The 23,748-nt window shown below is 44.3% G+C and overlaps 1 protein-coding gene across 1 annotated transcript in view; it reads left to right on the top strand.

The window, feature by feature from the left end:
- Positions 1-23,748, top strand: part of DNAH7 (dynein axonemal heavy chain 7) — a 241,075-nt gene that overhangs the window by 94,573 nt on the left and 122,754 nt on the right. The window contains exons 22-26 of the mRNA XM_060257065.1: positions 589-716; positions 2,666-2,878; positions 9,084-9,182; positions 11,038-11,286; positions 15,935-16,084. Of these exons, the coding sequence (XP_060113048.1) occupies positions 589-716; positions 2,666-2,878; positions 9,084-9,182; positions 11,038-11,286; positions 15,935-16,084 (839 nt within the window). The remainder of the gene's footprint in view (positions 1-588; positions 717-2,665; positions 2,879-9,083; positions 9,183-11,037; positions 11,287-15,934; positions 16,085-23,748) is intronic.

Here is a 23,748-nt window from a genome sequence, read left to right as displayed (position 1 = left end):
TCGCTCACAGCTTCAGTGCCAGGAGCTCACAAAGTAGAATTTTTGCTCACAAGACTCTGCAGCTTAGAAGGAACATTGCTCAGGGCGGCTAATAATCAAAAAACACAATTTGAGTTTACGACTTAAAAACAATTAAACTTAAACAATTAAAATACATTCATGGTGCTACTCAGAAATTTTTGGTATTGGCGGGATCACAACTTTCTTTCTTCGACAATCCATTCTATACAGTCTATCTAATATATCTAGTCCAACACTCTTTGTCACACAGTGGCCAAAACCCAGGGGCCATCAGGAAGTCCACAAGCAGAGCCATCTAGTCCAGCATCCTATTTCACACAGCGGCCAACTAGTTCCTCTGGATGACCAAGAACAGGGCATCGAGGCCAAGGACTTACCCCTTATCTTGCCTCCTGCTACAGGGATTCAGAGGCTTAGTGCCTCTAATGTGGAGGTTCTCCTCAGTTACTATGACTAGTAGCTACTGATAGACTTATCCTCTATGAATCTATCTTATCCTGTTTTTAAAAATAAAACCACAAATCTTCAACCCTCTGAAAAATAAAACCGATTTCTCTTGGTCTGTAGGTATCAATACGGGGTCTGACATCCTGGTATTTGAAGGGACTGAGCTGAAACTTAACCCGACTTGTGCCGTCTTCATCACCATGAACCCCGGCTATGCGGGGCGCTCAGAACTCCCAGACAATCTGAAGGTACTGCAGCTAGTAACCTAGGGGTGCTTTTTTGTAGTGTTAAAACTGCATGAGAAAAGCAAACACATAATGAAACAAGATTGCCACTGAAGAAGCAGAGAGATACCTGTTGTGGTGGTGGTGTTGGGGGGTTGGTGACTTCTGGTCCTGAGCAGCATGACCCGTGGGCAGTACTGGCTGACTGGCTGAATGGAACAAACTTCCGTGGGTTCCACACGTGAGTAGGTAGGAGATTTTTCATCCAGATGTACCCCTGAAACCCATCAAATACAGGCAATCATAAGATATATACCTAAAGTAATATTATTTATGGCAGCCCTTATAGCCCAAACCAGCCATTTCCTGTCAGAGCTTAGAAGAGGGGTGTCACACATGCCGAATCAGGCCTCTGGAGGGCTCCTATCAGTCCCCCGAGCAACTGGCTGTCACCTGCTTCCTTCTCTGTCTCTCTTGCTTCCTTCTGCGTCGCAGCTTGCTTTGCAAGGCTTGCTCAATCGCACAGGAGCTTCAGAGCAAAGCCTCCATTTTCTCCATTGGCTGAGGCTCCTCCCTTGGGGAGGAAGGGGGGGAGGGAGAGCTTGCTTTGCCAGGCTCTCTCAATCACACAGCAGAGCTACTGAGCCAAGCCTCTCTTCCCTCTGTTGGCTGAGGCTCCTCCCCCTCCTGGTCTCCTGAGAAAGGAAGGAAAGAGCCAGAGTTCCCTGGATCCCGTGGGAGAAATACAAAGAAAACACCTTTAAGACCGAGTGCTAATGTTTTAAGCATGTTTTAAGCCTTTAATTGTGTTTGTCTGTGTCCTTTATAAAGTTTATATCTCTGCTACCTAATCTTAAATAGGTACACACATGGCCCGGCTCCACGAGATCTCATTGATGTCAGTTCTGGCCCTCATAACATATGAGCTCAACACTCCTGTAAGCTAAGCAGGGTTGACCACGATCGGTACTTGAACAGGAGACCAACCAAGGAAGGCAAGGCTTGCTATGCAGAGGGCAGCAGTGGCAAATAACGTTCGCTGTTCTCTTGCCTTGAAAACGGTGGGGTTTCATTGGGTCGCCATGAGTCAGTTGTGACTCGACGGCACATTTTGCTTCTTTTCCATTTCGCCAACCTCTTCTCCAAAGATTTTGCCCCGTGTATTTCCCCAGGTGGAGAGCTCTGTATAACATATAAATCATATCTGCATACCTTGTTTTGAGAGGAACTGTTTTTACCAGTGTAGCCACAGGCCGTGTCATACCGACAATGATATTCTGCTCAACGTTTGTGTCAAATCTCTTGATTCTATTTACATCTTACTGCAGCAGTCCCCAGCCTTTTTGGCACTAGGGTTTTGTGGAAGTCAATTTTTCCACGGACTGGGGAGGGGGGTGGTGCAGTAGTTTTGGAATGACACAATTGTGCACTTTATTTCTATTAGTTTGGTGTAGTGGTGAAGTGTGCGGACTCTTATCTGGGAGAACCGGGTTTGATTCCCCACTCCTCCACTTGCACCTGCTAGCATGGCCTTGGGTCAGCCATAGCTCTGGCAGAGGTTGTCCTTGAAAGGGCAGCTGCTGTGAGAGCCCTCTCCAGCCCCACCCACCTCACAGGGTGTCTGTTGTGGGGGAGGAAGGTAAAGGAGATTGTAAGCCACTTTGGGACTCTGAGATTCAGAGTGGCGGGAGGGATATAAATCCAATGTTGTCTTCTTCTTACATTGTAATATAGAGTGAAGTAATTATACAACTCATGGCCTGGTTACTAACAGGCCACAGACCGGTACCGGTCCATAGCCCAGGGGTTGGGGACCTCTGTCTTACTGAACTAGTAATTGTAACATTTGCTAATGTTGAATGAATTTTTTTTCTCTTGAGGTGTTGTATCTATAAAATATTTGATAATTAGTCTTTTATCAAGGTATTCCAAAAACGCTGAAGCTACGGTGCCTCTCAATGCTTGCTTCATAGGCCCTGTTTCGGACCGTGGCTATGATGGTCCCCGATTATGCCATGATTGCGGAGATCGTCCTGTACTCCTGTGGGTTCGTTACCGCTCGACCTCTGTCCGTAAAAATTGTAGCTACCTACCGCCTGTGTTCAGAACAGTTGTCTTCCCAGCACCATTACGATTACGGAATGAGGGCCGTGAAGTCCGTGCTCACTGCAGCGGGTAACCTGAAGGTAGAAAGCTGTGCATGTCGCTAGTGATATGATTATCATCTGAGTAACATTACGTGTATTGTGCTGTTGCAAGAAATCACTTAGCACAGAGGTGGCCAGTGGTAGCTCTCCAGATGTTTTTTGCCTACAACTCCCATCAGCCTCAGCCATTGGCCATGCTGGCTGGGGCTGATGGGAGTTGTAGGCAAAAAACATCTGGACAGCTACCCTTGGCCACCCCTGACTTAGAGCTAAACTTGATGTTGCAGTGGCCATGTCCGCCTTGGCTGCCATAGCAACTAGTTTGTGCTCCCAACTCCCAGCCTTGGACGGCGCTGTTTTAGTGCCGACTCCACAGGTGAAGAGTCTGGGAGTGATCCTGGATGCCTCACTTTCTATGGAGGCCCAGATCACAGTGGCTGCTGGGTCTGCATTCTTCCCTCTACAGCAGATCAGGCAGCTAATGCCATATCTTTCCCCCCAAGACCTGGCTGCAGTGATCCACGCAATGGTCACTTCCAGATTAGATTAGTGTAACTCGCTGTACGCTGGCTTGTCCTTGCAACTGATCTGGAAACTGCAGCGGGTACAGAATGTGGCAGCTCGCCTGCTGACTGCATCACCTGTACGGGGGAGCACGCGGCCGGTGCTCTGCAGCCTGCACTGGCTGCCTATAGAGCACCGGATCCATTTCAAGGTGTTAGTTTTGACTTTTAAAGCCTTACGCGGCCTGGGACCGACATACCTGCGGGACCGTCTCTTCCCGTATACGCCCCGGAGGTCGCTTCCTTCAACCTCCAAAGACAGGCTGACTGTCCCCGGCCCAAGAGATGCCCGTCTTGCCTCTACCAGGGCCAGGTCTTTCTCAGTCCTGGCCCCGACCTGTGGAATCAGCTCCCTGTGGAGATCCGGGCCCTACCTGGCTTGCTGGCCTTTTGTAGGGCCTGTAAAACGGAGCCCTTCTGCCAGGTTTTTGGGTGAGGTGGTGGGCATCTATCTATTAGATCGGTTGGCCTCCCCTACGGCACTATCCTACTGCTTTGATTTGCACCATCTTTTTATATTATCCTGCTGGATCATTCTGTTGCACTGAATATTGTAGTTGGTTTTTATTGTCATGCTGTGGTGATTTTATTGTGATTTTTATTATTTATGTTGTACTCCGCTCTGAGCCCATATGTGGGAATGGGTGGAATATAAATAAATAAATAAATATAATAATAATAATAATAATAGTTTGCCTCTTACTCTGTGGTTTACCTAAATAGCGATTCACAAAGAGGGACTGACTTGCGGTTGCATGTTTAGGAGGTTCCTGTGGCATTGGTTTACACGGCCTGTATGTTTATTAATCCGATTTTGATTCTCTGAGGAATTGCCTTTACAGTCCTACTTTCAGCCACTTTGAAACCAGGAAGGCTCATGGTTGTAAATTAGTGGCAACGTATTCAAACTATTGAAGTGTCTAATTCAAAAAAATCTTAAAAATACATTTAGCAGAAAGCTGAGAACATCAGTTTGCACAAGTGAATTCCTATGACATCAAATTTGACTCGGCAAAAACCCGGCAAACCGGGAAAACTCGAATCATCAGTCCAGGATATATCAGATTCCACCACAATCGTTTCCACACTTTATGAGGCAATCGTAGTGCCATTCTTCAGAGATTGTCAGTGGTGCAAGAGCTAAACACCAATTCCATAAGTTGATCACGGGGCCGCATGCTGAATGGCTTCATCAGATGTTCAAACCAGAGTCTTGCAGTATTTCATATATTCATTAATCAATAAGTTCTACAAATGTCAAGTCAAGATGGCTGGGAGGAGCCCACGCCTCCACTTGCAGCTGCTGGAATGGCCGTGGGTCAGCCATAGTTATCACAGAGCTTGTCCTTGAAAGGGCAGCTTCTGGGAGAGCTCTCTCAGCCCCACCCACCTCACAGGGTGTCTGTTGTGGGGGCGGAAGATAAAGGAGATTGTAGGCCACTCTGAGACTCTAGAGTGGAGGGCGGGGTATATATCCAGTATCTTCTATAAAGTTTCTTCTTCTATGTATGGAATTCTTTCAGATCCAGCCTTATGTAAATCCCTTTCTTCTTGTGACAGTTTCTCTTGCCATTACCAGGAATGGGATTGCCCCCTTCAGTTCCTGGTAAGGACAAGAGTTCCAGAACGGGGTCACCCTCTCCAAGCCCTGACCTGATTAGCCCAGGCGAGCCCAGTACTGTCAGATCTTGGAAGCTAAGCAGTTTTGGCCTTGGCTAGTATTTGGAAGGGCAGCCTCCAAGGAATAGCAGGGTCGTGATGCAGAGGCAGGCAATGGCAAACCACCTCTGAAATGTCTCTTGCCTTAAAAAAAACAAGTCTAGCTCGCCACCTATTTATTTATTACCTTTAATTACCTAGCAGTGGATAACACTAAAAAAGAGAACTTCTGGCTGCCAGATAACATTAGGATCTCCTGGCTGTTCTACACACAATGCCATATGATAATTATTAATAATTATTATTACCAGGGGGGGGGGTTTGGTAGCAGGAGCTCCTTTGCATATTAGGCCACACCCCTCTGATGTAGCCAGTCCTCCAAGAGCTCACAGGGCATTTTTGGGTAGCAGGAACTCCTTTGCATATTAAGCCACACCCCTCTGATGTAGCCAATCCTCCAAGAGCTCATGGGGCATTTTTGGTAGCAGGAACTCCTTTGCATGTTAAGCCACACCCCTCTGATGTGGCAAATCCTCCAAGAGCTAACGACATTTTTTGGTAGCAGGAACTCCTTTGCATATTAAGCCACACCCCTCTGATGTAGCCAATCCTCCAAGAGCTCACAGGGCATTTTTGGGTAGCAGGAACTCCTTTGCATATTAAGCCACACCCCTCTGATGTAGCCAATCCTCCAAGAGCTAAAAGAGCGTGTTTGGTAGCAGGAACTCCTTTGCCTATTTCCCCAGAGAGCACTGAGATCTAGTTCTCAAAACCTTTTAAAAATCCCTGGGCCAAGAGAGGCTAGACTGAAAACAACGAGGGAGCAAGCCTTTTCAGCAATGGCCCCCGATGGTGGAATCAACTCCTAGAGGTGGTGCGAGCCCTGCGGGACTTGAATCAGTTCCGCAGGGCTTGCAAAACCATCCTCTTTCAGCTTGCTTTTAAGATAGAACCCGGCTAAATTGACTTGTAGCCACCTAGCCATCTTATACATGACTGTGAAACTGTAGCACCTTAACTTTTAACTTATAACAGCTGTTTTATCTATTTTAATTTAATCTATAACGGTAACTTAATTGTATTTTAATCTGCCTTTGTCTTGATTGTATTTTATCGAAATCATGGTTGTCCCATGCCTGTGAGCCGCCCTGAGCCTGCCTTTGGCGGGGGAGGGTGGGATATAAAAATAAATTTACTTTACTTTACTTTACTTACTTTACTATTAGGCCACACACCTCTGATGTAGCTAATCCTCCTGGAGCTTACAGGGCTCTTAGTACAGGGTCTACTGCAAGCTCCAGGAGGATCGGCTACATCAGGGGTGTGTGACCTAATATGCAAAGGAGTTCCTGCTACCAAAAAAAGTTCTGATTATTACTATGGTCAAACAAACTGACCAACAATACTCCCTCTAAGCAATAGAATCTTGTGAGCAAAAATTCTACTTTGTGAGCTGCTGGCATTAAAGTGGTGAGCTACTGCATAAATTAGTTTGCTCTGGGGCCATTTCTCCTGAGCTAAGACAAAAATGGGTGAGCTGGAGGCTAAAAAGTTCTGAGCTAGCTCAAACTAACTCAGCATAGAGAGATCGCTGCTGGCCAAATTTCCAGATTGCTTGTCTTTATTGCCATAAAATAAAGGAGAATGCTCACTTGCGCTCTGATCGTGTATCTGGTGGAGTGTACAGTTGCTCTGGAAAAAAAGTTTGTATTGTAGGTTTTTATTGTCCAGTTTATGTTGCAATCTGCCCTGAGCCCGTTATGGGAAAGGGTGGAATATAAGCCTACTAAATAAAATTAAAAACAAAAATAAAAATAAAAATAAAGGGTTGTGGGAAATATGGGTGGGTAGGCAGGCTATGTCTTTTCAGAGGCTTGAAAAGCCAAGTTAATTGTGCAGTGACCACGTACAACCACGTACATTTGACTTGGAAAGAAATTAAATGGATACAAAAGGCAGAATAGCATTCAAAAAGAAAACAGGTTGCATTGAGAAATATTTCACACCCATCAGACAGCCTCAGAGGGGATCGCTTGTGTGGGAACATGTGTGGCAGGCATGCTGAAACTTCCGTTTGGTCTTGAATGCTGTTGGATGCTCACACAGATATTATAATACCCATTATTTTTATTGAGTTATACGCCTGCACCTCGTGTATTAGTGATAGCACTTCAAAACGACGACGACCGTATATTTATACCCCGCCTTTCTCTTTGAATCAGAGTCTCAGAGCGGCTCACAATCTCCTTTATCTTCCTCCCCCACAACAGACACCCTGGGAGGTGGGTGGGGCTGAGAGAGCTCTCCCAGAAGCTGTCTTTTCAAAGACAACTCTGAGAGAGCTGTGGCTGACCCAAGGCCATTCCAGCAGCTGCAAGTGGAGGAGTGGGGAATCAAACCCAGTTCTCCCAGATAAGAGTCCGCGTGCTTAACCACTACACCAAACCACTACACCAAACTGACAAAACACCTTGTCATGAATGTAGGCTGTAGGAATTCTCTTCCTGCTCTATTACTAGTCTACAATAATAGGAGACTTTCTGATGTATGAGATATTTGGATATATTTGCATGTGGCAATTACCTTGATATTTGTCTGAAGTTGTTTTATTGTACCACTGAGGAAGGCAGTTTGCCAGAACACATTTGGTGTTTTTTTGCTGTATCGTATCCATTGGCCAACTGCAAATGGACATGAGAGCAATTTTTATGGTGTATGTATAATTAATGAAAAACTAAAACTTGTTTAAAGTTTTTTTTCTAATTGCACGCATTTGGAGGTTTGCCTAATTGACCCTTTTTGGCTATTTGGCTTGCCTGTGCCTCTCACAGCTTTAAAAGTGGATTGGGCAGATTGGTGAAGGATAGGTCTTTATCACTACTAGCCATGGTGACTCAAGGGAATCTCCCAAGTTCAGAGGCAGAAATTGTCTCATTGCTGGGAGGCAACTCTGGGGGAAGCCCTCTGCTTCTCTCCTCCATTTGTTTGCCCTCCAGAGGAACTGGTTGGCCATTGTGTGAGGCAAGATGCTGGACTAGAGGGATCATTGGTCTGATCCAGCAGTGCTCTTCTGATGTTCTTATTAGAGGAAGGCCTCAGCCTTTATGCTCTCTTGTTGACCCTTCAAAGGAATTGATGGGCCACTGTGTGAGACGAGATGCTGGACTAGATGGACCACTGGTCTGGTCCAGGAGAGCTCTTCTGATGTTCTTAGGAAGACCTTAGCCTCTATGCCCTGTTGTTGGCCTACCAGAGGAACTGGCTGGCCCCTGTGTGAGACAAAATGCTGGAGTAGATGGACCATCACTGGTCTGACCCAGCAGGACTCTTCTGATGTTTTTCTCAGATGAAGGCCTCGGCCTCTCTGCCCTGTTGTTGACCCTTCAGAGGAACTGGTTGGCCCCTGTGTGAGACAAATGCTGGGCTAGAGGGACTACTGGTCTGATCCAGCAGGGCTCTTCTTATGTTCTTATTAGGGGAAGGCCTTGGCCTTTATGCCCTGTTGTTGGCCCGTCAAAGGAACTGATGGGCCACTATGTGAGATGGGATGCTGTACTAAATGGACCACTGGTCTGATCTAGCAGGACTATTCTGATGTTATATGGACATAAGCCGTATTAACTTCACCTTTGGTGAGAACAAAGCTAGGAAGGGAAAACAGGTTACTTCCAGACAATGAGAGACATTACTCTTCCAACTGAGAGAAAACACCTTACCCTGCTTCTTCTACCTAGAATGAGTTTTCCCCAGAATAGTTTAAAGCCAAAAGAGGTCAACACTTCCCTTTGCTTTTAAAATACGAACTTTTGCTAGTTCTGTCATAACATTGGACTTGTATGTTACGAAGACTTCCTGAACACAGCAGCCTTCATCTGGAACATGCTCCATTATCCTGAAGGCTTGAGGCAGGCATGTATAAAGGCAATGGTGAGAATATGTGAAATATTAGCATTTGATTTTGTGATCTGGAACACATTTATAAATCTGAATTTAATTCCTTCTTTTATTTGTTTGTTTTGCAGCTGAAATATCCCTCAGAAAATGAAGAAATTTTGCTGCTCAGATCCATTATAGATGTCAACTTGCCTAAGTTCTTATCCCATGATCTACCACTTTTTGAGGTAAGGAACTTCATCAGTGTAATGGGAGCCTCTCAGGTAAGAACATAAGAGAAGCCATGTTGGATCAGACCAATGGCCCCTCTGGTCCACCACTCTGTGTCACATAGTAGCCAAAACCCAGAGGCCATCAGGAGGTCCATCAGTAGGGGCAGAACTCCATAGGCCCTCCCACTGTTGCCCCTCCTCACAAGCACCAAGAATACAGAGCATCACTGCCCCAGACATAAGAACGTAAGAGAAGCCATGTTGGATCAGGCCAGTGAACCAACCTGTCTAACACTGTGTCACACAGTGGCCAAAAAAACCAACAACAGGTGCCATCAGGATGTCCATCAGTGAGGTCAGGACACTAGAAGCCCTCCCAAGCAACAAGAATACAGAGCATCATACTAGAACCGCCTCCCCTCCAAGCAACAAGAATACAGAACATCACTGCCCCAGACAGAGAGTTCCAACGATAAGCTGTGGCTAATAGCCATTGATGGACCTCTGCTCCATATGGTTATCCAATCCCCTCTTGAAGCTGGCTATGCTTGCAGCCGCCGCCACCTCCTGTGGCAGTGAATTCCATGTGTTAATCACCCTTTGGGTGAAAAAGTGATTCCTTTTATCTGTTCTAACCCAACTGCTCAGTAATTTCATGGAGTGCCCACGAGTTCTCATATTGTGAGAAAGGGAGAAAAGGGCTTCTTATACCTTCTCTATCCCATGCATAATCTCGTACCTCTGTCATGTCACCCCTCATCGATTTATACAAGGGCATTATGATCCTCTGTAATCTTTGCCCACTAAAGCACACATACACCTGCATGACACATCTGTAGGGGATAGATCAGGAATGCACTTTGAAGACCATAACTGCTCCTGGAACAGGATCCTTATGTATCTTAAGGGTAAATCACACCTTCCAAACTACAATGAAAATAATGCGTATGGTTTTTATCCTTAAAATGGTGGTTTGGCTGGTGGTGTTTCCTAAACCAGGGATGGGGAACCTCCCTCCCGAGGGCTGTACGCGGCCCTCGAGGTCACTTGGTGTGGCCCTCGGGGATTGCTGAGCCGAACCGAGCCATGTGGCAGCCTCTCTGGGGCCTGGCTGGCCAGCGAGGACTGTGGGGCCCAGCCACCCTGTGCAGCAGCCTCCCCAGGGCCAGGCAGGGATCACAGGGCCCAGATGTACTGTGCGGCAGCCTCCCTGGGGCCTGGCTGGCCGGCCAGAATTGCTGCAGGGCCTGGAAAAGGTACTGTCACAGTTCAGTTTGCACTTGATTATCCCAGAGGGTGTGGCCTAATATGCTAATGAGTGTGTGACCTAATATGCTAATATTAGGGGATGTGGTCTAATATGCTACTGAGTTCCTGTTGGGCTTTTTCTACAAAAAAGCCCTGGACCTATGCATTTGCCTAGGGCGGCTGGCCATGTGTGTATGCGTGTGCCAGATTAGGCTCACCCCACATGACTTCAAATTGAAAGACAATTATTTGCGTTAATTTTGCTAGCCTGAATCGTTCTCCCTTGGTGGAGCACTGTTTTTTAAGTTGATAATTTTTTCTGGCCCACGAATGATGCTATAAATATCCATATGGCCCTTGGCAGAAAAAAGGTTCCCCACCCCTGCCGTAAACAATGAACATGTTGTTATTTTTCTTTTATATTTTGGTTCCGCATCTCACTATCACCTGTTCAGTCATCGATCACTGCTTCTTTTTAAAGTTAATATTGAAGTCTGAAAAGGATTCTTTTTATTGCTGTAAAATTATACCACTGGACTAGGAGCAACTTTTATTTTTTTCATTATCTGCAGCATGGGATACAGGTCATTGTAAAACGCTTTGTAATTTCTTCTTTGCACAGGGCATCACCTCTGATTTATTTCCTGGCGTGAAGCTGCCGAAACCGGATTACAATGACATTCTGGAATCCATCAAGATATTCTGCAAGTCCATGAATTTGCAGATGACCGATTTCTTCGCCGAGAAGATCTTGCAGATATACGAAATGATGATCGTGCGGCACGGCTTTATGATTGTGGGAGAACCTTTTGGTGGGAAAACGTCCGCGTATCGAGTGTTGGCGGCTGCCTTGGGTGACTTGTGTGAAAAAGTAAATATTTGCACCCCCCCAACCCCCCCCCCCAACCCTTGTAGAGGAAGAAGAAAAAGACACTGGATTTATATTCCACCCTCCACTCAGAGTCTTAGAGCGGCTCACAATCTCCTTTATCTTCCTCCCCCACAACAGACATTCTGTGAGGTGCGTGGGGCTGAGAGAGCTCTCTCAGAAGCTGCCCTTTCAAGGACAGAGCGGCTCACAATCTCCTTTATTTTTCTCCCACACAACAGACACCCTGTGAGGTGGGTGGGGCTGAGAAAGCTCTCCCAGAAGCTGCCCTTTCAAGGACAGAGTGGCTCACAATCTCCTTTATCTTCCTCCCCCATAACAGACACCCTGTGAAGTGGGTGGGGCTGAGAGAGCGCTCACAGCAGCTGCCCTTTCAAGGACAGAGCGGCTTACAATCTCCTTTATCTTCCTCCCCCACAACAGACACCCTGTGAGGTGTGTGGGGCTGAGAGGGCTCTCCCAGAAGCTGCCCTTTCAAGGACAGAGCGGCTCACAATCTCTTTTATCTTCCTCCTCCACAACAGACACCCTGTGAGGTGGGTGGGGCTGAGAGAGCTGTGACAGCAGCTGCCCTTTCAAGGACTTCTCTGCGAGAGCTCTGGCTGACCCAATGCCATTCCAGCAGGTGCAAGTGGGGGATCAAACCCAGTTCTCCCAGATAAGAGTCTGCACACTTAACCGCTACAGCAAACTGGCTGTCAGAGAAGAGTCTCTTGTAGGGCTAGAAAAGAGCCAGAGTCCAGGAGCACTTTCAATTCGTGGCAGGGGAGGATCTTTTCGGGGGTGACTGCTCACTTCTTCAGATACATTGCAGGGCTGAAAAGCAAGCATTTGAAAAAAAAAAGTCAAAGCACGTATAGTTAGAAATAAATCTCAATGACTTTAGCAAACTGTCTTCCATAGTGCATTAGGTATTATTGAGTTTTTTAACATGAACATATGAAGCTGCCTTATACTGAATCAGACCCTTGGTCCATCAAAGTCAGTATTGTCTACTCAGACTGGCAGCGGCTCTCCAGGGTTTCAAGCTGAGGTTTTTCACGCCTGTTTGCCTGGACCCTTTTTAGTTGGAGATGCTGGGGATTGAACCTGGGACCTTCTGCTTCCCGAGCAGATGCTCTACCACTGAGCCACCGTCCCTCCCCAAACAAGTTGCATTGTTTCTGAATTATTAAACGTAGCTCAATGTAACCGCCAGTGAATGAGTAGAAGACCTACAGCCCAAGACCAAAATGATTGATTCCAGTAATTTGTTTTATATTTATTAAAGATGCATCTCTTTCCGAGGTAGAGCGATTCCTGTCGGCCAAGCACAGCTCCTTTGATTAGGCTCTGTCTCGAGTTTTTCTCTATGGCTTATCTGTTTAAATTTTGCTTCCATCCAGGGCTTTTTTTGTAGCGGGAACTCCTTTTCATATTAGGCCACACACCCCTGATGTCGCCAATCCTCCAAGTGCTTCCACTAGGCCCTGTAATAAGAGTCCTGTAAGCTCTTGGAGGATTGGCTACATCAGGGGTGCGCGGCCTCATATGCAAAGGAGTTCCCGCTACAAAAAATGCCCAGCTTCCATCGGATAACCTGCCTTGCTTGCTTGTCAATATTCTGTGGCTGACAGTGTCCACCCAAGCAGCTTGTATCGTGACCCTGGCAGAGAAGCATTCCCTAGGAAATAGTTTTCTATATAGGAAGTACTGGCAAAACACAGACCGATTCCCCACTAGCCTTATGCCGCTCTCACGCTCCTCTTCTCTGCGGAGGTTCCGTTGGATTTCGTGCGGCAAACAGAAACCTCTGAAAAACAGTTTCTGCTTGTTGCGTGAAAAAGGCAAAACTGGTTGCAGCTCCGGGGCAGATAGTGTGAAATCCGACGGAACCTCCGCAAAGAAGAGCATGAGAGCGGCGCTAAGGCTAGTGGGGAATTGGTCACAATTTTTAAGCATGGCAGCTGATTTACAATCTTCTCCTTTCTCATGAGCATTTTTAAATGTTTTTTTTTGGGGGGGGGGGAGACTGGGAGTCAAATTGAAAATTTTGTTTTATTTTTATCCTACCAGCAGCATGCTATATCCCCCCCCTCACAATTTTATCCAGGGCTTTTTTTGTAGCAGGAGCTCTTTTGCATATTAGGCCCTGGCCCTCTTATGTAGCCAATCCTCCAAGAGGGCGCTGTGTGACACAGAGTGTTGGACTGGATGGGCCACTGGCCTGATCCAACATGGCTTCTCTTATGTTCTTATGATCTTAGTAAGAGGCCTACTGTAAGCTCCAGGAGGATTGGCTACATCAGGGGTGTGTGGCCCAATATGCAAAATAGTTCCTGCTACAAAAATTAAAAAAGCCCTGATTTTATCATAACCCAGTGAGATAGTTCAAACAGAGAGAGAATAACTGGCCCAAAATCACTCTGTGAGCTTCATGGCTGAGTGGAGATTTGAATACAGGTCTCCCCGGCTCTAGTCTTCTCCTAACCAATATACCACACTGTTACAAATGCCCTCCAGCATTAGAGGGATAGTGCAGGGACATGCCTTGAGTTCAGCGGTGTCGAACTCATTTGTTATGAGGGCCGGATCTGACATAATGAGACCTTGTCGGGCCGGGCCATGTCGGGTTGGGCCAAACCGTGTCGGGCCAGGCCATGTGTATACCTATTTAAGATTAGGTAGCAGCAATATAAATTTTATAAAGAACACAGACAAACACAAATATATTTTTAAAAAATTTAAAACGTGCTTAAAATGTTAGCTGTCATTGGTCTTAAAGATGCTTTCTTTGTATTTCTCCCATGGGATTCAGGGAACTGGGCAAAGGAAGCTCTGGCTCTTTCCTTCGCCCCTTGGGGGACTGGGAAGGGGAGGAGCCTCAGCCAATAGAAGGAAGAGAGGTTTGGCTCAGTAGCTCTGCTGTGTGATTAAGAGAGCCTGGCAAAGCAAGCTATTCCTCTCCCCTTCCTCCCCAAGGAAGGAGCCTCAGCCAATGGAGAAATAGAGGTTTTGCTCTGTAGCTCCTGTGCAGTTGAGCAAGCCTTGCAAAGCAAGCTCTGATGCAGAAGGAAGCAAGAGAGGGGGAGGAGGAAGCAGATGACAGCCAGTTGCTCGAGGGGGCCTGATAGGAACCCTCCGGGGGCCTGATTCGGCCCCCAAACTGCATGTTTGACATTCCTGCTTTAGGTCATGCTTTTGTAGCGATGTGGCAGTTGATGACCGATCCTGTTAAGTCGCCTTGCGTTATCTCCGATAAGCGTGGAAGGCGTCTGTCTCTCAGTGATTTAAAAATTCGCAATGCAACATAAAACAGAATTCTCCTGACAGCAGAAAGCAGGGGGAGCCTTCAAGGTGGGAACCCTGCTTTGATAGCCACAAATTAGCAGCAAAATGTTTTGATTCTCATGTAGACTGAGGACCGTCATTTGTATGCCTGTTGTAAATTTTGTTTGAACTTTATGTGAATTATTGCTGTACAGCAGGAAAGAGCCAGAGTCCAGGAGCACCTTAAAGACTAACAACATTGGTAGCAGGGGAAGAGCTTTTTGTGAGTCGCCGCTCACCTCTTCAGACACAGCTATAATATGAGTTCATCCGCCTTTATATCTTTTGAGAATGGAGCGATTTCAGATGCCGAATTATAATAGTGGGAGAATTACGGAAGCTGGCATGATCGGATTAGGCGTGATATGCAGAAGAGGGATAACAGTGTAGATGATGAGACAGGGAAACCTAGGTCTCGATTCAGTCCAAGAGGGTGCATTGTCTTGACCTTCATTATCAGTTGCAGTTCAGCAGTCTCTCTCTAACCTCCCCTTGAGATCTTTGCTGTACAGTGAGTCCTTCTAGGCCAGGGGTGGCCAATGGTAGCTCTCCAGATGTTTTTTGTGCACACTCCCATCAGCCCCAGCCAGCATGGCCAATGACTGGGGGTGATGGGAGTTGTAGGCAAAAAACATCTGGAGAGCTACCGTTGGCCATTCCTGTTCTAGGGTGTTGTTACATGTTTGTTCCATGATTGTTTGGCCTTCTCTGTCCTTGTTTTTTCTGGTCTGAGAGCCAGTTTGGTGTAGTGGTTAAGTGTGCGGACTCTTATCTGGGAGAACCAAGTTTGATTCCCCACTCCCCCATTTGCAGCTGCTGGAATAGCCTTGGGTCAGCCATAGCTCTCACAGAGCTGTCCTTGAAAGGGCAGCTTCTGGGGGAGCTCTCTCAGCCCCACCTACCTCATAGACAGTGTTCCCTCTAAGCTGAATTAGCGTGAGCTAGCTCACAGATTTTTAGCCTCCAGCTCACAGATTTTTGTCTTAGCTCAGGAAGGAGGACCCCAGAGCACACTAATTTGTGCAGTAGCTCACAACATTAATGCCAGTAGCTCACAAAGTAGAATTTTTGCTCATAAGACTCTGCAGCATAGAGGGAACATTGCTCACAGGGTGTCTGTTGTGGGGAGGGGGTGGGGGAAGAAGGTAAAGATTGTGAGCTGCTCAGAGGCTCTGAGATTCAGAGTGGAGGGCGGGATACAAATCCAATATCCTTCTACTCTTCCTCCTCCTTTTTTTGGAATGGCTACTGCTATGAATATTTTCTGATGAGTTCCAACATACCGTAGATGGATGACATGTAATTTCTTCTGTTTCCTTAGGGACTAATGGAGGAAAACAAAGTTAAGATTACTGTTATCAACCCGAAGGCCGTCACCATGGGCCAGCTATATGGGCAGTTTGATCCTGTCTCCCACGAGTGGTCCGATGGTGTCCTAGCAGTCAGCTTCAGAGCATTTGCTTCTTCACCTGTAAGTAGTCGCTAAGGTTAAAATATATAATAATGCACATTAGAGGGCTCACTTTGTAGCAGGAGCTCCTTTGCATTTTAGGCCTCACCCCTCCTGATGTAGCCAGTCCTCCAGGAGCTTCCAGTAGGCCCTAAAGAACAGCCCTGTAAGCTCTTGGAGGATTGGCTACATTAGGGATGTGTGTGTGAGGGTGGCCTAATAGGCAAAGGAGCTCCTGCTACAAAGTGAGTGCAAGAGTTGCCAACCTCCAGGTGGTAGCTGGAGATCTCCTGCTCCGAACTCAAGGAAACAGATCAGTTCATCTGGAGAAAATGTCCGCTTTGGAAGGTGGACTCTGTGGCATTATTCCCCGTTGACACTATGGCATTGTCCCTCTTGTCTGTGGCATTATACCTCATAGTCCCTCCCCTCCCCAAACCCCGCCCTCCTCAGACTCCACCCTTGGAATCTCCAGGTATATCTTTTTTTAGTTAAGACAATTTTATTTGGTAACAAATTATATTTCTTGCATCATTAATAACTTCTTTTATCTATTCCATATATTACTTTCTACCCACCCCTCCCCCCGTTACTTGACCCCCGCCGGTGTTATTTACTTAAAGTACTAATGTTTAAAGATACCCTTAACTAATAAAAACAAAAATTAATATTCTTTTTTCTATGACTTAATCATTATCAAAAATTGTCCAATGTCCTTTTATTTTCCACTCTTTTTCTACATATCTTCTGAACTTTTTCCACTCCATCTTAAAAACACAGGCAGTGGCAAATCAAATGCAAGACTGTGATCAGGCAGGCAAAAAGGGACTATGAGGAGCATATTGCAAAAAACATAAAGACCAACAATAAAAATTTCTTCAAATATATTAGAAGTAGGAAACCAGCCAGGGAAGCAGTGGGGCCCTTGGATGACCATGGGGTAAAAGGATTACTGAAGGAGGATGGGGAAATGGCTGAGAAGCTGAACGCATTTTTTGCCTCCGTCTTCACCGTGGAAGATGAGAAGTGTTTGCCCGCCCCAGAACCACTAATATTGGAAGGGGTGTTGAAAGACCTGAGTCAGATTGAGGTGACAAAAGAGGAGGTCCTACAACTGATAGACAAATTAAAAACTAATAAGTCACCAGGTCCGGATGGCATACATCCGAGAGTTCTGAAAGAACTCAAAGTTGAACTTGTGGATCTTCTAACAAAAATCTGTAATCTTTCATTGAAATCTGCCTCCGTTCCTGAGGACTGGAAGGTAGCAAATGTCACCCCCATCTTTAAAAAGGGTTCCAGAGGAGATCCGGGAAATTACAGGCCAGTCAGTCTGACTTCAATACCGGGAAAGTTGGTAGAAACCATTATCAAGGACAGAATGAGTAGGCACATTGATGAACACGGGTTATTGAGGAAGACTCAGCATGGGTTCTGCAAGGGAAGATCTTGCCTCACTAACCTGTTACATTTCTTTGAGGGGGTGAACAAACATGTGGACAAAGGAGACCCGATAGATGTTGTTTACCTTGACTTCCAGAAAGCTTTTGATAAAGTTCCTCATCAAAGGCTCCTTAGAAAGCTTGAGAGTCATGGAGTAAAAGGACAGGTCCTCTTGTGGATCAAAAACTGGCTGAGTAATAGGAAGCAGAGAGTGAGTATAAATGGGCAGTCTTCGCAGTGGAGGACGGTAAGCAGTGGGGTGCCGCAGGGCTCGGTACTGGGTCCCATCCTCTTTAACTTGTTCATAAATGATTTAGAGTTGGGAGTGAGCAGTGAAGTGGCCAAATTTGCGGATGACACTAAATTGTTCAGGGTGGTGAGAACCAGAGAGGATTGTGAGGAACTCCAAAGGGATCTGTTGAGGCTGGGTGAGTGGGCGTCAACGTGGCAGATGCGGTTCAATGTGGCCAAGTGCAAAGTAATGCACATTGGGGCCAAGAATCCCAGCTACAAATACAAGTTGATGGGGTGTGAACTGGCAGAGACAGACCAAGAGAGAGATCTTGGGGTCATGGTAGATAATTCACTGAAAATGTCAAGACAGTGTGCGTTTGCAATAAAAAAGGCCAACGCCATGCTGGGAATTATTAGGAAGGGAATTGAAAACAAATCAGCCAGTATCATAATGCCTCTGTATAAATCGATGGTGCGGTCTCATTTGGAGTACTGTGTGCAGTTCTGGTCGCCGCACCTCAAAAAGGATATTATAGCATTGGAGAAAGTTCAGAAAAGGGCAACTAAAATGATTAAAGGGCTGGAACACCTTCCCTATGAAGAAAGGTTGAAACGCTTAGGGCTCTTTAGCTTGGAGAAACGTCGACTGAGGGGTGACATGATAGAAGTTTACAAGATAATGCATGGGATGGAGAAAGTAGAGAAAGAAGTACTTTTCTCCCTTTCTCACAATACAAGAACTCGTGGGCATTCGATGAAATTGCTGAGCAGACAGGTTAAAACGGATAAAAGGAAGTACTTTTTCACCCAAAGGGTGATTAACATGTGGAATTCACTGCCACAGGAGGTGGTGGCGTCCACAAGCATAGCCACCTTCAAGAAGGGGTTAGATAAAAATATGGAGCAGAGGTCCATCAGTGGCTATTAGCCACAGTGTGTGTGTGTGTATATATATATATATATATATATATATATATATATATATATATATATATATATATATATATATATATATATATATATATATATATATATATATTTGGCCGCTGTGTGACACAGAATGTTGGACTGGATGGGCCATTGGCCTGATCTAACATGGCTTCTCTTATGTTCTTATGTTCTTAACTTCTAAATCATAATCTCTTAAAATTCTTGTTAATTTGTCCATTTCACTCCATGTCATAACTTTTACAATCAAATCCCATTTCTCTGGTATTTTTTCTTGCTTCCACAACTGCGCATATAATGTCCTAGCAGCTGAAAGCAAGTACCAAATTATAGTTCTATCTTCTTTTGGAAATTTTTCCATTTGTAATCCCAACAGAAAAGTCTCTGAAACTTTCTTCAATTCATATCCCAAGATCCTAGAAATTTCTTGTTGAATCATCTGCCAATACTTTTTTGCTCTTTCACAAGTCCACCACATATGGTAGAAAGAACATTCATGTTTTTTACATTTCCAACATCGGTCTGGCATCTTATTATTCATCTTTGCCAATTTCTTATGAGTCATATACCATCTATACATCATATAAAACAATTCTCTTTAATACTATGACACGTCGAAAGCTTAATAGAATTCTTCCACAAATATTCCCAAGTTTCCATCTGTATTTCTTTATTTACATTAATTGCCCACTTAATCATTTGAGATTTCACTACTTCATCTTCCGTAGACCATTTTAAAAGTAATTTATATAATTTTGAAATTAATTTTTCGTTGTCTCCAAGCAGAATTTTTTCTATTTCTGTTTGCTCTTTTCTTATTCCTTCAGTTTTAATGTCATTCTCCACCAGACTCTTTATTTGTTGCATTTGAAACCAATCATATTTATTATTCAGCTCTTCAGCAGTTTTCAATTCTATTTTACCACTTTGTATTTTTTCTGTTGATTATATGACAACCACTTTTCTTCACCCGTCTCAGCTGCTATTTTTATCACTTCGGCTGGCACTATCCATAATGGTTTTCTCTCATCTCCATATTTCTTATATTTCATCCATGTATTTAGCAAGCTGTTTCTTATATAATGGTGAGAGAAAAAACCATCTTTTTTCCCATAATACATATAAGCATGCCAGCCAAATTTATTTCCATGACCTTCCAACGCTAAGAGTTTTTTGTTTAACAACATTGTCCATTCTTTTATCCATACTAAGCAAACTGCTTCATGATATAATTTTAAGTCTGGTAATTGAAATCTGCCTCTCTCTTTTGCATCTGTCAAAATTTTCATTTTAATTCTTGGTTTCTTTCCTGCCCACACAAACTCTGAAATTTTTTTGCCATCTATTAAATTGTTTACTGTCTTTCACAATAAGAATAGTTTGAAACAAATACATTATTCTTGGTGGAATATTCATTTTAATTGTAGCTATTCTACCCAACAGTGACAAATTAAGTTTATTCCACTTTAACATATCTTCATCCATTTTACGCCATAGCTTCTCATAATTATTTTTGAACAAATCAATATTCTTCATTGTTATCTCCACACTCAAATATTTTACCTTGGAGGTAACTTTACAGCCCATTAGTCCCTGCAATTCTTGTTGCTTATTTATTTGCATATTTTTACATAAAAGTTTTGATTTTTCTTTATTAATACAAAGTCCCGCCAACTCCCCATATTCTTGTATTTTGGCTAACAACAAAGGTGTGACTTGTATGGGATTTTCATTTATAAACATTATGGGCTTTTTCACACAGTCTATGTATTCCGGTATGGAAGCTGGTCAGTTACTGAACAGTAACGGGTTTCTGCTGGCATTTCAGACAGACCCGATTCAGTAACTGGCTGATACCGGAATACTCTCACCTTTTCACACACTCCCGCGGCTGTCCCGGTAGTGAGGCGTGCCTGAGTCGTTACAAACAAAGAGCAGCTTCTTCCACTTTTCAACAGCTCCTTCCGGGTTGAAATCGCTATGGGGTGCTGTGTGAAATGTCCAGTTTTCGCGCCCTTTTTCGCCTGCCGGCGCGCGCGATCTCCGGCTTTTTTTTTTTTTGGAACGTCGGGCTAAGATCGCTATAGCGCTATAGCGACGTTTCACAACAGCACCACCATAGGGATGCCTGGGCTCCATTAAGATGCCAGATATCGCCACCGCTGAAACCTGGTAACTTATCACAATAGAGCCTAGCCATCTCTATGGTGTTGCTGTTGTGATACGTGTCATGGGTGCTGGGGACCCTTCAGAGGAAGTTGAGTCTGATGCGGAAACTGTGCCCCTGCCACCTGCACCAGTGCCCCTGCCTCCTGCTGGAGAAGATCCCAGCCCCCCTGCCTCGCCCTCTCGGGTGGCTCGTGTGCGTGACCGCCTCCGGCAGGACCTCAGGGATCGGAGGAGGGCGGCACGCTCACAAGCAAGACGCTCCCTGAGCCCTGAGTTCTGAGAGGATTCTGGCCCTTCTAAGAGCAAGGATGCTTGAGTGGTAACAGGATCCTGGCTGCCTCCCTGAGCCAGCAATTAGCCCAAACAGGCAACAGCCAGCAGAGGGCTATATAGCTGTGGGCTTTGGGAGGAGGCTTTGTGGAAGCAACTAGTCATCTCCCTGACGTTCTAGCATCCACTCCGGCTTGACTTTGGTTCCTGACTCCCTGACTTTGGCTTTTGACTTCTGGACTCCCTGACCTCGGCTTCTGGACCTCGGACCTGCGATACTTGCACAGCGATTTGGATTTGGCACCTCGGACACTCCTGCTTGCTGGCTACAGACCTCGGCCTGCCTCTGGACTTTGCCTGACCCGGCCCCAGCCGTGACAATACGTCGCTATAGCGATCTTAGCCCAACGTTCAAAAAAAAAAAAAAAAGCTGGAAATCGCGAGCCGGCAGGCAAAAACGGCTGGCGCTGGTGGAAGCGAGATAAGAGCGGAACAGTGTGAAATGGCTCGCTTCAATCACGGAACCCTACCGGAAAAAAAAAACATGTGTCTGAAAACTCCCGTCCCTGTCTCGGATTACTGCAAGCGGCACAATACCGACTCCCTTCCGGTTTCCAGTGGTAAGTGTGAAAAGGGCCTATATCATCTGCAAATGCTCTGTATTTATAAGTAAATCCTTTTACTTTTAATCCTTCTATTTCTTTATCTTCTTGAATTTGCATCAGTAATATTTCAAGAGTCATTATAAACAACAATGGGGAAAGTGGACAACCTTGTCTTGTACCTTTACTAATTATCATATCTTCTGTAAGATCAGCATTTATACATAGCCTTGCACGTTGTTCAGTATATATTTCTTTTATCATTCTTATAAAGCTTTCTCCCAGCTCGATTTTCTCCATTTTTGCAAACATAAAATCTCAATTTAAATTGTCAAATGCTTTCTCTGCGTCCACAAAGAATAATGCTACTTCCTTTTCTGGATGTCTTTCATAATATTCTACAATATTTACAACAGTTCTGATATTGTCTCTTATTTGCCTTTTGGGAAGAAACCTCGCTTGATCTTCCTTTATAAAATTTATCAAATATTGTTTAAACCGTTCTGCCAAGATTCTTGTATATATTTTATAGTCATTATTTAATAATGAAATTGGTCTACAATTTTTTACGTTCATAACATCTCTATCTTCCTTTGGAATCAATGAAATAACAGCTTCCTTCCACGTATTTGGTATTTTCCCTTTTGTTCTTATCATATTCATCAGTTTCTGAAGTTTCGGGATTAACTCCTCTTTAAGGGTTTTAAAAAATTTAGCTGTATATCCATCTGGCCCAGGTGCTTTTTCATTTTTCATTGTATTAATTGCTGCTTCAATTTCTATTTTTTCAATTGGATCGTTCAAAACTTTTCGCATATTTTCTGCCAAGGGTGCTATTTTTATCTTTTGTAAGTACTCATCCATCTTTTCTTTCCTTATTTTAACACCTTTAAATAACTTGGCATAATACTTAAAGAATTCTCTTTTTATTCCTTCTTGATCTACCACCTCTCTTCCATCCACCGCAATTTTATTAATAATTTTACTTTCTCTCTTTTTCTTCAGTTGCTAGGCCAAATATTTTCCGGGTTTGATTGCTCCCTCGAAAGATTTCTGCTGCAATCTTTTCAGATTCCATTCCAGTTCTTTATTTAACAAATGTCTCATTTGCGTTTGTAATATTGTAATCTCCCTTATAATTCTCTTTTTCCCTGGCCTTTTTCTTAGTTCCCCTTTATTCTGTAGTAAATCTTCATTCAATCTCCATCTTCTCAACTTCTTAGACAATTTTGTAATCCACATTATTGGGTTATGGTCAGCCCCAATTTTAGGTAAAATCTCTGTTTTCTTTGTTATAAGGCCTAAGTCTTTAGTGCCCCACAACATGTCAATTCTGGAAAAAGTTTTATGTCTTGCTGAAAAAAGGTATAGTCCTGCACTTCAGGATTAAATTTCCTCCATATATCCTCCAAATTTTCTTGTTTGACCAACTCAAAAAAAGACTTTGGCAATTTTCCTTCCTTATTATTTTTTTTTACCCCCCAGACCTATCCAGTGTGTTCTTAATTGTTCTATTAAAGTCCCCCATTATCAAAACTTGGTCATAAGTCAGTTCATCAAATTGTTGCATAATGTCTTTTTAAAAAGCATCCTTTGCACCATCTGGTGCATACAGTCCCAATAACGTTGTTTTTGCATTTAATATTATTTCTACCGCTACAAATCTTCCATCTTTATCTTTAAACACTAATTTTGGCTCCAATTCTTGTTTAATATAGAAAATCACTCCCCTTTTCTTCTGTTCAGTCAATGAATAAAATTCTAGTCCCAGTTGTTTATTCCATAAAAATTTGTAATCCTTTTGTTTGATATGCACTTCTTGTAAACAAACTATATTACAATTTTGCTTTTTAATCCAATGAAACGTTGCCTTTCTTTTTTGTGGTGAATTTAGTCCATTTACATTCCAAGATAATAATTTGTAATCCATCATGGTGCAAATTCTTTATGTTCTTCATAAAACCTACGCAGTTCCTGTGTGCTTGTAATTGTAATCCTTTTACCTTGCAGCTCAAAGCT

The sequence above is a fragment of the Heteronotia binoei genome, chromosome 16, assembly GCF_032191835.1.
Source record: "Heteronotia binoei isolate CCM8104 ecotype False Entrance Well chromosome 16, APGP_CSIRO_Hbin_v1, whole genome shotgun sequence".
In the NCBI taxonomy this organism is placed as follows: Eukaryota; Metazoa; Chordata; class Lepidosauria; order Squamata; family Gekkonidae; genus Heteronotia; species Heteronotia binoei.
This window is presented reverse-complemented; position numbering and strand designations above follow the sequence as displayed.